The sequence below is a fragment of the Phodopus roborovskii genome, unplaced genomic scaffold (assembly GCF_943737965.1).
Source record: "Phodopus roborovskii unplaced genomic scaffold, PHOROB, whole genome shotgun sequence".
Taxonomy (NCBI): domain Eukaryota; kingdom Metazoa; phylum Chordata; class Mammalia; order Rodentia; family Cricetidae; genus Phodopus; species Phodopus roborovskii.
The window spans coordinates 20,642,471-20,658,742 of NW_026126571.1; the positions used below are offsets into that span (position 1 = coordinate 20,642,471).

Genomic DNA, 16,272 nt, shown 5'->3' on the forward strand with positions numbered 1-16,272 from the left:
CCTGAATATTTGCTCTCATCCTCTTCCACTCTACTCCGCCTTCAGTTTTCCAAACCACCCACAAGCTCTCTCACATACTATCGCTGTCACTTCCTGCATTCTCCGCTCTGGGAAGCCAGGGAAGGTGACAGAGGATAAGTGGAGATGTGCCATGGGCTACTTATGCAAGTGGTAGCCTCGAGTCTCACCTCAAGGAATTTGTGTTTTAGTGGGAAGCAGCTGTGTACACAATTACTGTAGTTTGCGATATCCTGTATTAGAAAAGTAAAAGCAACTCATCAGTAGAAAGGCAACAAGAGGAACCTGGAGTGTGATGAAAATCTTTTCAACTTAAATTAGGAAACATAATATAATACTGCTAGCTACCTTAACCTACTCATACTTGTGCTGGGAAATTTTATGTCAATTTGACAGATGCTAGAGTCATCAAAGAGGAGGAAGCCTCAGCTGAGAAAATGCCTCCGTAAGACCAGGCTACAGGCAAGCTTGTAGGGCATTTTCTTAATTAGTGATGGACGTGGGAGAGCCCAGCCCATGGTGGGTGGTGCCATCCCTGAATTCTCTAAGGAAGCAGGCTGAGCAAGCCATAGGGAGCAAGCCAATAAGCAGCACTGCTGCATGGCTTCTGCATCAGCCCCTGCCTCCAGGTTCCTGCCTTGTTTGAATTCCTGTCCTAACTTCCTTTGGTGATGAACAGAGATGTGGAAGTGTAAGCCAAGTGCAACCCACCCCTTGAAGAAGCTTCATCAGAGTGTTTCATTACATCAACAGTAACCTTAACAGTCAGTTTGCTATAACAAAATCCCATAGGCTGGGTGGTTTGCAAACAACATACACTTATTACTTACATTTCTGGAGGCTGAGAAGTCAAGAGCAAAATGCTGGGAGGTTTGTTGTCTGGCTCATAAGCAGTTATTTTCACAGGGTGGAGAAGACAAGAGAGCTCTTTGGGTTCTCTTTTATGAAAGCACTAATTCCAGTAGTGGGGCCCCACCAGCATTACCTAATCACTTCTGGAAAGCTCTGTCTCTCAGGTACCATGGTACTTGGAATAAGGCTTCAGCATATGAACTTGGGATCGAGAAACACAAACAATAAGACCACAGCATGGCTTGTTTGCATTTACAAGTACCTAACTAAGCAAACCTCTCCAGAACACAAGGGCTAACTATGTTAGCTAGGCCTTAAGCCTAGCAAACACAACAGAACAATGAAAAGTACAAGGACATTGTGATGCTAAGCAGAATATATGGTATGTACAAAAGATTTGTTTCACGTGTCTGAGTGCATGCAAGCATGTGTGCATGGGTCCCACGGAGACCCGGAGAGGGCACTGGATCTCTGGCAGCTGGATGGACAGGCAGTTGTGAGCCACCCAACATGAGTGCTGGAAACTGAACTCTGGTCCTTTGCAAGAGCAGCCAGCACTCTTAACCATCTCTCCAGCCCCCAGGATGGGATACTTTCTGAAGTGCTCATGGAAATCCTCAGTATTTTATTACATTGCAATGGGTCTTATCTCCCCCTCTCCTGGCCTCTCCTCACCTGCATGTTAGTACTTTGGAGATGTCTGCCTGGTTTCCCTAGGTGCCCGCTCTGAGCTCTCAGCCATTATGTCCACTGAATCCTTCCAAAACCAGTATCTGCAGGCCAGGAATGACACTGAAATGACCCTATTGGTTTCCCTGTCACCAGTTCCACCCTTTCCTATGTCTCCTCCTCCCAGTGATACCTAGTTCTTGTGTGTGCCTTTTGTTCCAGTAAATTCTGCACAATTGCCGAAGTATGCAACTGGGCATTAGATCAGATTCTTAAATCCCTCCTAGAGCTAAAACTTCTCAACTTCGTGTCCTAACTGCAACCCAGTTGTGCTTATCTCTACCTGGTCCAGGTTACCAGCATCTCAGTCTTGTTGCCATGAGCAACTACGGATGCTTGGTGTTGTTCCCTGCATGCTCCCACATTCTCAGTCAAGTATTGCACATTTCCTTTCTGACTTCCCATTAGTGTGTACTATGTGTATATGAGTATGGGCATGCACATGTCACAGCATGTGTGTGTAGGTCAGAGGTCAACTTTCAGAAATTGCTTCTCTCTTTCCAGCATGGAGACCAAACACAGATTATCAAGCGTGTGTAGCTAGCACTTTAACCCATTTACCCACCTCAGCAGTCTCATGTCCTCCTTTATTTTTATTTACTTATTTTGTTCATTATGTGTGTGTGTGTGTGTGTGTGTGTGAGGAGTGTGTTGTGATGTATGAGTGTGATATAAGTGTGCCATAGCATGTGTGTGTATAGGGAAGTACAACTTTTCTGAACTGGCTGACATTGATTCATCCCAGGGTTCAAACTCAACTTGCCAGACATGTGTAGCAGGACTCTTTATATGTGGAGGTATCTCATAGATCCCCAAGGACACGTACCAGTGCTGTATGAATAGCCTGTATCCTGGGATACAGTGACAGAAGAGAAGTTAGTGGACACACCCATGGAAGCTGATAGTCTGCAGTTCAGTGAACAGAGGTATGCTAGTGTGGATTTCGTGGTTCGGCCGGGCATGTTCTGCTTTCATAGGCCAGTAGCATTGTGGGAAACTGGCTCACAGCTATGTAAAAATTCTCTAGCTTCTTGGCCACTTTTCTGTAAATATAAGACAAAAGACAACCTAAAGTTTCTTTGGAAACAACAATGGCTCCCACACACCTCACATTAGAGGCTGAAACCCTCAGCATGGCCAGGCTTCCCTCCCAGTTAGACTAAACTTATTATTTAATCCTTTCCTGAGATAAGCCTTTCCCTTGCCTCTAGGTTTTCAGAGTATGGGAAGCTTGACACAAATTTGCTGGAAGCTAATAAGTGTTATATGTTTAAAAACTAAAGAACATCTATAAATTAGATTCTAATAGAGGTTGGGATCTTACATGGCATCTACATCGGTGCTCAGTGGAGTGAGGACAGCCCAGATAGCCTTTGTCTGGCTGATGCTGTTTCTTCCTGATGCTCCCTCCATCCCGGATGCAGCATCATTTCCCCCTTCCTCCGCTGCCTTCCTTAACCTATGCACCAGACCGAAGCCCCAGCCAGGACCAGAGCTTCTGAAATCCATTCACAGTGCTGGGAGGAGACAGTGCCCCCCCCACCTTACTCCTGTCTTCTCTCACCCATCCTGCTCCATCCCACCTCCCGGGAGTCACTTGTGGAAATCTTCTTTACAGCTGATATTATCCCACTGGAAGAGGAGTTATGTATGTCAGGCTGCCAGATGGTCTGGGTGACAGGGGTGGTGAGCAGGCTACAGACTAAAGCAAGGTTGAGGGGACCAAGTGCTAGGATCACCTTCGACACAGAGTCTAGTGAGTTTCACAGCACATTACTGAGCCGTGTCCCAACGCCCCTGAATATTGCTGGGACTTCACCTTAACCCAGGACACATTCTTCTCTTGTTTCTTTCTTCCATACTCCCATGTGACGATACTACCCCCAAGCCACTCTTAAAAGTGATAATAAGAAAAATCCATAGCTTCAGGCCACACTGACCTTTACAATGCTGCACTCGTCTGAACGTTATTACAATGCTGCAGTCTGAATGTTATCGCCACGTTTCTAGAGGCACACACTCGTGCCCAGCCTCCCTCCTCTGCGTCCCAGTCCCATCTCGTATCGGTCTAGTCAGTCTAGAATCAACTTGGGCTTTTCTAACTCCAAAATCCTTTTCCTTTGTTCAGCTCCCAGCGTCATTTCCTGAAAACTCTTTATGGCTACTTAGCGGGGAGGGAGTAGGTGCAATGTGCTCTTCAGAAGTGAAGAGTCTTTACCTCCCAGTGGCTGTCCTGCCCAGGAGAAAGTACTGAGAGGAACAGGTTGCCTAGGTGATATGGGGATGCTCTGGGGTCACCCAGGTGAGCTGTGAACTCTTTGGTGAGTTCAGGTGAGATGGGGACTCTGAGGTCCTCCTTCATGTTGCAGTTTGATAAGACAGAATCTACTGTCAAATGTATCTGTAAAGAAGGGTTTGAAGCGTCTCATCTTCAGCCCCCCGATATCACACCCGTAACACACTCCAAAATGATGGCCAGAGAGAACATTTAATACACAGAATGTTTTTTCTTCCATTTACACTGTCTTAAATTACAAAGTATTGCTCACTTCACAAAATAAAACCATTTCCAGATTATCTTGACAGTATCAAGAAGTATAGATGCCACAATAAACACATCTGTACAGCTGTGAGGAATATTGACAGCAGGGAGCAGGCCAAACTAAGCCTCGGGTGCCAAGATTCTGCCTACAGGGGCTGAGGAAGCTGCTGGACAATACCCCCTGCAGCCTCCGTCACCTAACAATTCTCTTCTGGGCGCTCCACGAAAGACTGGATAGTACATGGGTCATCTCAGACAATCAAGGGAAAGACACTGCAACTGGCTTTTAAAAATCTAGACTTACAGTTTTTGCTGTTTTAAATATTTTACTTATGTTACAAATATAGAGATCTTGGTGTGAAAAACTCATGCTAAGATAAATATAACCAACCAATAGGATGGGTCTCTAGTAATAAAATCATGTTAAATTATCTTCCACACCGAACAACTTTTATGAAGGGAAAACATTTGGTTAAAAAAAAACAAACAAACAAGCCTTATTTATTCATAACTTAGTAACAGGTTTACAAGACAAAAAGTAAGGAACAAGACCCAACAATGACTCTGTAGGTTCATGATTCATCGATATGGAAACGTGGCAAAGAATTTCAGTTTTCCATTGACATAAACTTGAAGGGCCCAGCTGAGGAAGGGGAAAGTGCTAGCTTGCGATGTGGCCCAGGTGCATCCAATGTCCTCAAGTCAGTTTGCGTAACAAGACACACTCTGCATGTTCTAGGACACACACAGTGGAGGCGTGCAAAGGCCACACCCGATTCCATAACACCCTTCGGGGAGTCACAAAAATGCTTCTAGAAAGGAAATGTGGATGCTTCAGACCATCCTAGGATCACTATGATCAGACACTATCTCACAGCGGAAAGCCAGTGCTGAGGGGCATGAACTGTGAAAAGCAGGGACGTGGGGGGTGGGGGTGGTGGGGGTGGAGGAGGCGGGCTGAACTGTCATTGAAGCACTAATCAGGACAGAGGTATGTCAAGGTGATACTGCATTCACGGTCAACGTTCACCAGGCATCACAGCGAGGGAGGGAGGGAGGGGACAAAGTACAGGGCAATAACCAATGCACTGCATTGAGTTCTATTTGCTAAAATAAAATAACATTCTTGCAGCTAAAATAAAGTACATTTGACAATATAGGTTTCATTTAACATTTAACATATAGAATTGTCTTCTTTTTTTTGAAGGTGGAAAATGTATACTGTACCAAGTACCCTTTTGAATTAAGTTCCCTTTTATTATTGGTAAGACTGAAGCTTAAAGGTCTACATTTTTTTTAATAAGTTAAAGAAAGATTTATTAATCACTCTTTCAGCAAAACGGACATACATATGAGGCATGGCAAAAGACCCAAGGTAAGGGGTTTCCTACCCTCACCCTTGCTCTCACGTGGAGGAGGGAGACACAGTCCCCAACTCTGCAGTCCACTGTGGTCCACCAAATTCTGCCACTTGTTTGAAAAAACAAATCAAGTGTAAGAAACGTTTTTATTCCGTTAGCGTTACCGGCTCATTTCCCTGATGGATTAGAACAGAACGTCTTCGTTTTCTATTAAAATCTGCACAATCAGCTTTTGGTACCGCATGTCATGAAGGGTCGTGAGAGTGCTGTCCTCAGGGGGTCTCATCAGGGTAGGCCCGAACACAATCCCCAGGTTTTCTGCGTTCATTAAATTGTCCTTTTCATTCATGGTAACCCTGCAAGGCAAGCACAGAAACCTTGGGCAGATTTGCAGAAGGATTAACATACTGTCCATGCACCTTGGGTCTGAGACCATCTCTGGGTTCAGGAGCCCGCGAAAGCAAACGGAGACTAAGAACGGCAGGAAGACATTTTTTACACGCGGCTTCCCGATTTGTTTTCCTTTTTTAAGTTATTGATAACTAACTGCCTTACTAGAGTCTGCTCTGGACACACTTTGAGGATTGGGAATCTGCCCTTCTTGAAGAATTGTGCAACTGTTATTTAGGTGATACCAGTTTGACGGCCCATGGTACTTTCATGGGTCTCATATGGAAGTCTGGATTTTGTCACTGCTTCCTGCTGGTCTGGATGCTGGAGAGGGGGCTGGGTGTGGATTGGAACCACAGGAGAAAGACTGTTTGTAGAACAGGCTGCTAAGTGTTTAGGAAGACCCTGGCTATTGTCACAGGGCAGGAGAATGGCTGGAATGTGGCCAGACTGCAGGGCAATTGTTTATTATGTCCAGTTCCCAAGGGAGGAGGCACAGAGCAGTCATTATTGTTGGACCAGCATCCAGAGAAGAACCAAAGAGGCTTTAAGGAGGAAATCCTTAAAGTCCTAAAGTTGCTTTCCTGGTTTCTTTGTGGAATGAATGGTGATTTTCCAGATTCTTGCCTTCAGGAATTTAAGTGTTCAGCATAGATAAAAAGGAGAAAGTTCTACAAAACAGAATATACTGGGTTAAAAATGTGTTTAGGTTTTGCAGAGAAACAATCCCTTGTTCTCTGTTCCCGTGGAGCAGATTCAAATTAGCCATTTAATGTTATTTTTTTTTTTGTCACCTCAGTTTGAATTATTTGCATGTTGCAGAACTAAGAAAACCAATCAACCAACCAACCAAACAAAAACAAGCAGGAGAGAGGTCATTCTTTCTCTTGGGAAGAGGGACCTCAGCTGATAAAAGGTCTCTATCAGTTTTGCCTAAGAGGCATTTTCTTGATTGATCAGATTGACATGGGAGGGCCAATCCACTGTGAATGGTACCATCCCTGGGCAGGCAAATAGCATGAGGACACCATATAGAACAAACAAGTAAGCAGAATTTCTCTATGGCCTCTGCTTCCGTTCCTGCTTCTAGGTTGCCGCCCTGACCACCCTTAATGGTGGACTATGACATGGAAATGTAAGCCACATAAATTCTTTTTTCCCCTAGTTGCTTTTCGTCATGACCTTTATCACAGCAATAGAACCCTAACTAGGACAAAAATGTGTACCAGAGACAGGATGGTTGTCATAATGGACCTGGCCATATTGTTTCTCTGAGGATTTCGGAGTGTTCGGAACTTTGGGCTGGAAAAGCCATTAGTGCTGAGTCAATGCAAGTGATGGAGGCCTGGCTTGTGATGTTTCAGAAGGAAGCAAGACTGCACCAGGGCTGTTCCTGTAGTAGTTTGGACAGCAGTTCTGGTCCTCTATAGCTGAAGAACCAGCATGAGTAGGAAGACACCAGCACAACACAGGGAAGACTTTCACTACAAAGCAAAACCTTTGCTTTTGGGCGACAGTTGATACGGACCAGTTGGAGCTGAAAAATTAGCTGTGGCTAAGAAACTAGCACCATTGAGGCATAGTCTCCTTGGAGGATTTCCTCACGGTCAGCTCACAGCAGCGGTGGTCCAGAGGAAGCCCAGGAAGCATCTCATGCTGACAGCCAAACTTGGAGGCGCCTTTAAAGGGACAGTGCTGCCTTCCTTGGGCATCTCTAGTCATGTCCTCTAGCATGCATACCAAATCAAGAGCTGCTCTGTGTGGTGGTCAGGCATAGAGGTGTTGGCTTACTTTTTGAGGTGGATCATCAGGTATCGCAGGGTCTCATAGTGGGCAGGAGGCAGCAACATCAGGACCTCATGGACAGCTTCCAGCCTCTCATCTGCATTGGAGATTTCTGTGAAGAACACACAATCAACAACATTAGACACAAACAGTCCAGATGGGTGATAAGAGGCCTGTTTGTCTTCGTTACAAATGGGGCATCTAACAAATTCAAGCGGTCTCATACAACCTTCCACTCAGCCTCCTTGTGTCCTCTCCCACCCAGAAAGAGCTGAGGTTGACTGAGCACCAGTATATTTAAATCTGTGAAGCGGGTGGTTTGTGCTTGCTCACCATCCAGGGAGCAGAAGTTCTATGGAATTAACTCTGGTGGTATATATACAGTTTGTGTTCCCCCCTTCAGGCCTGAAGTTGTCAAATCTGTCAAAGTTCTAATTTCCTCTGTATCGTGTGGTAGTGTGCCCTTGGAGTTGTCTAATGGATCTTTCCTTCCCAGGCCTCTACATAAAATACATTTTTCAATTCTAGGGCATTGATAAATGGGCCAACCAATAAAAGCATGCTCACAAAGGCATTGCAAGGGTTAACCTTATGTACAACCCAGGTTAGGAAGCAGATACTAGATGCATTATCAATGGGAGGGAGAATGTGTGGACTTTGGGTCACTGATAGGTATTGGCAGGCACTCAAGAAAAGCCTCCTGCTATCCCTCCTGTGATATAAATACTCCGTTGCTAGAATCTTCTCTACCTCGGATCATCAGAACCCAGGTCCTGCTTGGGGGCAGGACCACAGTGTATCAGGAAAGTACATTGTGCATGGGTCTGGTGGTTTGAATCACTGAGTATTTCCCCGTGGTCAGCACACAGAAGTGGTCCAGAGGAAGCCCAGACAGCATCTCATGCTGACAGCCTGACCTGGTGATGGGAAAAGTTGTTAGCCTTATTCTCTGGAGTGCACAGAGGCACCTTTAAAGGGACAGTGCTGCCTTGCTTGGGCATCTCCAGTCACAGCTTCTATAGAATCCATACCAAACCAAGAGCTTCTCTGTGTACTTTCAGTGGGGTGCCCTAAAGACCTGGGAAGATGAGGGGTGGTCAGGCATAGAGGTAACCCCTATAATCTCATAGGGAGTGGCATTATTAGAATGGGTATGGATTTACTGGAGGAAGTGTGTCACTGTGGAGGAGGGCTTTGAGGTTTCCTATGCTCAGGATACTGTCCAGTTTGTCAGTAGACTTCCTGTTGCCTGCAAGACGTAGGATCCTCAGCTACCATCTACCTGCACACTACCATGCTCCCGCCATGATGATAATGGACTGAACCTCTGAAGTGTAAGCAAGGCACCCCAATGAAGTAGTTTTCCTTTATAATAGAGTTGCTATGGTTATGGTATCTCTTCACAGCAACAGAAACCCTAACTAAGACAGATCTTAACAAGCCCTTGCTTCCTCATATAATGCATTAACTATATATTGAAACCTTCAAAGGTAAATAATATCCCACAAAGCCAAAAGAAGTTCCTTACAGAAGGCTCAGCTTCTCACCCTTGCATCTTAGCATCTGAATTCCTCTTGCTTTGTTAGTGCCCGTTATTAGGCAAAGTGTGGTCCCTTCTCTTGACCTACCCTTTACTCGCCCTCTCCCAAGAGCAGTGGGTTCAGTTGGACGAGAAACTGTTGTTGTCTTAACTGTATACATAACCCAGGCTAGCCTTGATCTCCAGATTCTCCTGGCTCTGCCTCCCAAGTACTAGGATTATGCAGCTCTACACCTGGCTGCTTTTATTAACCTTGAACAACATGAACAGACAAAGCTTGGATATGGTTTCAGTTGATTCACAATGTGACTAACTAATGGATAGAAAGAGTTCACACTTTAGAGAACACTGATACTTTTTTTTTGAAATTACAGAAATTTACTTTCAGAAAATGCCAGAATTGGTCTCCCTGTGCTTGTGTCCAGGACACAGTCAGGGAACAGTGATGAGAGGCAGAGCTGCCTGGCTCTCAGTTTCTGTCTCTACAGCTGGACAGATAAGGACGTCAGCATCTGGTGAGTGCTACCTGGGTTTGCATTTGCTAAACTTCTGGACCCCCATTTGATGAGGCCAGTGCACATGAAAATCTTGGAAGAGTTCTGAACTTGAATTTCCTGAGAGTAAGAGGTCTGTAGTTCTCTGTACTTACTCGCTGCCTCTATAAATTTGGAATAGGTGTCATATGTGATGACAGGGATGGGTAAGTCTCTGAAGTACAATTTTAGGGCTCCAGTAATGATGTTTATGTCTGGGTAGATGTTGGCAGAGATATCGGCCTTTTCACCATCTGAAAAACAGGGAATCACCCAAATCTCAATTAGGTCTTAATTCACCAAGTCAAAGCAAGCACAGGGAAAGGATACCCAACATAGAATGTCTCCTGGCAAGCCCCAGTCTCACAGCTCCTAACAATGTTAGGAGCCTGGGGTGACAGAAAGGATCTCAGTGAGAGGGGCAAACTGTGAAACATGAGGACAGACAAGAGTACAGCAGGGTGGACCAGAAGCACATCTCCAAGTGCCAGCTCCTGCCAATCAGCCAACAGAAATTCATCACAGTAATTCCTACTGTAGACGCTGCTTCATGACAGAGCGGCAATCTAATATGAAGTGGCATATGATGATGCACGTATATGAAAACGTTATAATGAAACCCATTATTTTGTGGCCATATGGTCTTTTGTTGTTGTTGTTTCTCTGTATTGCTTTGGAAGCTGTCCTGTCAGGCCTCAAACTCACAGAGATCCACCTGCCTCTGCCTCCTGAGTGCTGGAACTAAAGGTATGCGCCATCAACGCCAGGCCAGATAGTCTTTTTAAATCTCTATGTTGTCTTCGCCAGTGTTCTTTGACCTTGGACTAGAAGATCACATATATACATACTCTGTGGATTTCTTTTTTCAGGCTCACTGAAGTTTCTTTGACTTTGACCCTTTCTACTCACAATACAGGTAGAATTATATGTCTTGTTAATTGTTATGATCATTTTCAAGGCATTTGTGTGTGTGTGTCCATATGTGAGCATGTGTAAGTTTGTGGCTGTGTGTGTTATGTGTGTGGTATGTGTGCCATGGCACAGGAATAACATCAGAGAACAACTTGTATGAGTTGGTCATCTCCTCCACCATGTGGGTTTAGGGGGTTGGACATTGGTTGTAAGGTTTGGTAGCAAGTACTCATTCTCTGAGCCATCTTGCTTGCCCTTAAGTAATTTTTTTTTAATTTAAAATCTTACTATTAATATAACCCACTTTACTTAACACAGGTCATGAGATTTTTTTTGATAACTATTATTCAGTCCTTTGGGATTATTGATATATTTTATATGGAGAACTAAAAGCATAAATGCCTTAACATATTGGCTCTAAGTTTATAAAGAAGCTATCAAATAGTTACAAGCACAGATCAAGACAGCAAATGCATAGCAGATATGACAGACTATTGAACAATATGATGTTAAGGGACAAGGCTCCTGGACAGTGTGTGTCCCTACAGAACAAAGGACTTATCTCCTGAACCTATAATCTCATCCCCAGCTCTCTTCTCTGGTACCTTGAGAGAAAAGCTATCAGTGAGACCCTGAAATGAGGATGTAGACAGCATTCCCTGATGGTATGTGGACAGGCCTCCCATTCAAAGCCTCCCCATCCTCTTCCTCGCGAGGTTACCTGCCTACAGAAACATTTCTCCCCGAGAATTTTAAAGCACAGTTCTTTTAATTTCTGAAGAAATTAAAGACACCACCTCCACTCTAAGTGAGCTCTTGTTCTATCGTAGAGGGTGCTGGGATGAGCCAGGTAGCATTAGAGACGGTTCACACTCACCTCTGTCAAAGGCCATCTTGACATCTTCGATGTGTTCTGTGAACCCAGAGACTCTGTAAATCCCTTCTGACTTTAATCCTGCAGGGCAAGGGAGAGTAGGAGAAGGGGAAGGACTTTAATTTTGGTGTTCCATGGCATCTAAAAAAGCCAGTCTAATTTTCTACCTGCATGGAGTGCTGTCGGGAACTAAGCGGATTTGGTTAGCCATCTGATGGATGCATCCTGCTCTATTTCTAAGAACCTGGACTTTTTCTACAAGCTCCTCATGAGTCAGTCTTCATCTGCTTGTTGGAGATGGGCTTCTCAGGGGAGACTGGGTCTTCCTTCTGCCTGGCTGCAAAGTGAGCTGAGATCTAAGACTATCCCTAACTACCTTTGCTCATCAGACTTCTGCACACCTATTTCACCAATGTAGGCAAAGCTCAGCTTTCTCCCTGGTATCTCATTCAGCCATGTGATGGTCTGTACATAGCCATTCTTAAGTGTGTGCAATACATACTATCCTGAACTTGTTGGAGAAATGTAAACGTTATAGCCTTCTATGTTTAATCACAAATAAGATAGAATGCTAGTTTACTATGTTTGATTTAATTATTCTGCCTTCAGATAGCTAATCATACAAATAGATAATATAAAGTTAAGTTCTACTTAATAGTTTGAAAACTTAATAACCACAAGAAAGAGAATATGTTTCTTCCCTATTGGGTATACTGATGTGTTGGACACATGCTGAAACCTAGCTTGCTCTCCTATATCCAGTGGGTGACATACAAGATCAAAATCGCAGAAAGATTGGTGGATCAAGTTCCAGACATAAAAATTGAACGGGTGTCAATACTGAACTATAGCAAACTGTGTGATTTAATTGTTGATAACTAACATACATTCCTGGTTTTTGATTTTTACTTTTATGGCATATGTAATATCTGCCATATACGAGGGTCTGTACTGAATACAAGGGGTGGGTGCTCTTTTCCTGAGACCATGGCAGGCACGCTTAATCTCATGAGACTCTCCTCTCTCATGGCAGACATGTTCAATCCTAGCTCTACTGTCAGATAGCAAGTATGCTCAACCAGCTTCACCTCAAGCATCTGATCTCAGTTAATCTCATCTTCATGTTCGGCACCCACTGTTGAAATTGACACTCTACCCACAAGCCAAAATCAGGGTGCCACCCTGTCCCAGGTGACAAGCTGACCCCCCCTCCCCAGCATTGCCAGAGAGGGAGCTCACAGCCGTTTGTAGGAGTACACAGTGGAGGACATGCAGTCCTGCTTAAGGAGGGGAGAGGACATCTAGAGAGACGCCCCTCAGAAGCTGTCCACTGGAGGCAGTCCTGAGAGATGGGCTGGAGTTTAAAGAGCCGTGGAGGCTGCCATCCATCCTTCCAATATTTGTTTTCTTATCTTCCTACTCTTGATTCCAGAACAACATGCACTGTAGTGGCCATTCACCTCTCTGTTGTGTTGTGTTTACTGTAGACGCAATGTGACCAGCCACCCCACATTTCTTCTGTCACGCCTTCCTATGATGATGAACTATACTCTCAAACTGTGAGCCAAAGTAAATGCTTCCTTTCTCCAGTTGCTGTTGTCTGGTATTTTGTTACAGCAATGAGAGAAGTAAGTAACACAGCTGACCGTGTAGGAGGAGTAAAAGGGACCAGCACAAGATGCACCCTGCATGTTGGGCACTGTCCTGGTCCCTCACATTCATACATGTGTTTTAGTGCTCAGCACCACCTTCTGGGGTACAACTGATTTCACTCACTTTAGAGACGAGGATGCACGTTCAAAAAGGGAACAAGCCCTTGTTTAAAGTACTCAAAGAGGACAAAGACATTGTTCTCTGTGACCCATAGAGCTTTGGGGGTGGTCATGTGTTTAGTTGTCCCTCAATCTACCATCCTGAGGTTGAGAACAGAGATTTTCATATCATCAATATCTAGCCTGTATTTAAATGCTCAGGGAACATCTGTAGAATGTGGATATGCATACCTTATATAGGAATGGAAATTGAGGTTTTTGGCTGGCTATAGTATGTTTAGCTGTGTGTGTGCTTTTGTGTGTGTGTGCAAGTCATTGTTGTAATAGGAAGTAAAGTGAATCGGTTTCCTGAAGGAAAATAAAAATTAAAATCAACATAATATAGTAAATATAATATAATCAATATAGGTAATAATATAACGGTAGAGAGCATTTTCCAAACCTCTTGCTTCAATTTCCCGAATACATATGTCTACCACCATGGGTCTCTGAGTATTGTGAGCTTTTACAAGCGTGGTGAGATCACAACAGTACACTTTCTTGATCCTCTTGAGATCAGGCTGGCAGTCATTGGGGACATGCTTGGAACACTGTTTGTGCACATTTAACCCACAATCTGTGAACAAAGAAGCCACATTAGCCTTGCTGGATTCTTTTGTCAAACCCCACGACACATCATATGCTGCCAAAATACACATTACAGCACCCAAGGATTTGATAACTTCCCCTGGAATGGTACCTTCCCACTAGATGAGCATGAGCTTCATCTTGACCCTGAAGTTTTATATGACCAAACTATCCTTCTGACTGTCTCTGTTTCCGAACAGAACACCTTGCTGAGATGGTTAGGGTGCTGGTAAGTCTTTAGAGTTCTTTAGACTGGAGTTCCTGGAAGATCCACAGTGAGCTTAGATTCTCAGAGTTAGTCTTGGCTTATTAAGGGCATCAAGGCTCATTCTAGGCTGTGCCCTCAAGTCCCCCGTGCTCCTTTGAGGGATATATAGAACTCTGTCTGAGGAATCTTTGATTTGCAGAGCTCCTGACTTTCCTGGAGACCAGACTTAGTGTCTAATCCTTCTCATTGGGACTTGGAGGAGGCCATTGCTCTTCTACTCACGGTACCGAGACTTAGTGGATGTGATGTTTAACCCTACTCTGGTACAGCATCAGAGAGTAGACATTGATGGCAATGTCTTGTAATGTGATAATTACAGTAATTATTTATAAAGTTTGCATCCAGAGCCAAGCTGAAAAGGTGCTTTTAAGTTCAACGCACAAATTAAAAGCCTTGTTAGCAGTTGGCATCCACCAATGAACTTTCTCCACAATTACAAGACACAGTTGGCATTCTGGGAAATGAAAGTTTAATGACAAAGTTGCTCATTGTAAATGTGCTCTGCACTTACAATGTCTTCTAATATTGTTTTTCCTAGGTATAAAAATAATATTTCCACACATATAAGATGCCCGCACAATAGTGACTATTGTGGTCAGTAGCTTATAAAAACAGTGTTCCCCAGAGCAAAGATCTGACACGTGTTGACTTCTGTCCAGTCGCCAATGGTAATTCCTGGGTAATATTTCTGGGCTCAGTTCTCTGCTCTTACTTTCAAAGGAAAAGTTCTAACCATCTTAGCTTAAGCAGCATGTGAAATTCAACTAAATCCAAGTACAATTCAGTTTCATTTTGATGGAGCTACTAAGCAGCTGTAAATTTAAATTTGGACGGAGCTAACCAGAGCTGGTTTTCTTTCTGGGATCCTAGTTTATAGGAATTACACCAGCACCAGGTGATCATGAAGGTCAAATAAATCTAGTGGCAGGACAGTGCTAAGTTAACTAAAACACAGCAGGTACATGGAAAGAAGACACAGAGGCCAGCCCGGCTGTTCTTTCATTAGTGAATTTTACTGCATCATACAAAGTTCATTTGCAATTTAATTTTTGTTGAATTGTACCAAAATAGATATGATATATTTATCATTTTAACCATTAGATTATAATGTATTTACATTAATTTTTAATGAAACTTTAATTTTAAATAATTTAATAATTATTTAATTTTCTTATTTATTGGAGACAGGGTTTCACTGTATATCACTGGTTGGTCTAAAACTTGCTATATAGTCCAGGCTGGTCTCTATCTTACAGATATCCAGTTGCTTCTGCATTTTAAAGTGCAGAGTTAAAAACATTGCGTATAGCTACTGCCAACACTTGCTATGAAAGCCTGTGCATCCCAGCACCACTACAACTTGATGCCCACCAAATAGTAACTGCACATGCACACGCGCAGACACACACTCACACACACACACACCCTGGCAGTAACATTCAGTGGGTCCTACCTAGATTCTAACAGCTGCGTTCTTTGCACTTTGCTTGGGCTTCGTGTCTTTTATAAGACTGATGAACATTCCACTGTGTGTCTATGACACATTATCTGTTCGTCTGTCAGTGGGGCTGGGTTCTATCAATCTTCCTACCATGATGAATGGGCCTGCAAGTGTCTGGTGCAGACGCTGCCTTTACATTTTAGGATTACACAGCAATTTTGTGCTTAATTTTCTTACAAACCCGGAGACACTTAATTTACTTATATGGAACGCTGATCCTACTAAAACTAGAATGTTTCATAGCAAATATAAAAGTGCCAAAATAAAATCTGGACCATTGAGAAATATCTACATTATGAAGAGCTGAGGCCTGTGGTGACTCCCTTGTCCAGTTTCTAGTCTTCCTGCTCTTCAGGGGAAAATATTAGATCAGAAAGTAACCACTGGAGACAACTTACAATATAACCTTGCAATAACTTTCCTTTAAAACAAAATAGAAACAGAAAAAAAAAAAAAAAAAAAAAGAAAAGAAAACACAATTTAAAAAAAAATTCCAGAACCCATCCGTCCTAGAGAGAGTTGCTGATTACAGCTAACTGGAGCCCAGAGCCCTTGTTTCCATAATATT

At 43.6% G+C, this 16,272-nt stretch overlaps 1 protein-coding gene across 2 annotated transcripts in view; it reads right to left on the reverse strand.

The window, feature by feature from the left end:
• Window positions 1-5,629: 5,629 nt before the first annotated feature.
• The window catches only part of Chn2 (chimerin 2), a 247,883-nt gene continuing 237,240 nt past the window's right edge, over window positions 5,630-16,272 (reverse strand). For both annotated transcript variants that reach the window (XM_051202776.1, XM_051202777.1), the window contains 5 exons: window positions 13,751-13,924; window positions 11,540-11,617; window positions 9,867-10,004; window positions 7,684-7,789; window positions 5,630-5,858 (listed from right to left, as the gene is read on the reverse strand). In XM_051202776.1, coding sequence (XP_051058733.1) covers window positions 5,687-5,858; window positions 7,684-7,789; window positions 9,867-10,004; window positions 11,540-11,617; window positions 13,751-13,924 — 668 coding nt within the window. In that variant the 3' untranslated portion in view covers window positions 5,630-5,686. The remainder of the gene's footprint in view (window positions 5,859-7,683; window positions 7,790-9,866; window positions 10,005-11,539; window positions 11,618-13,750; window positions 13,925-16,272) is intronic.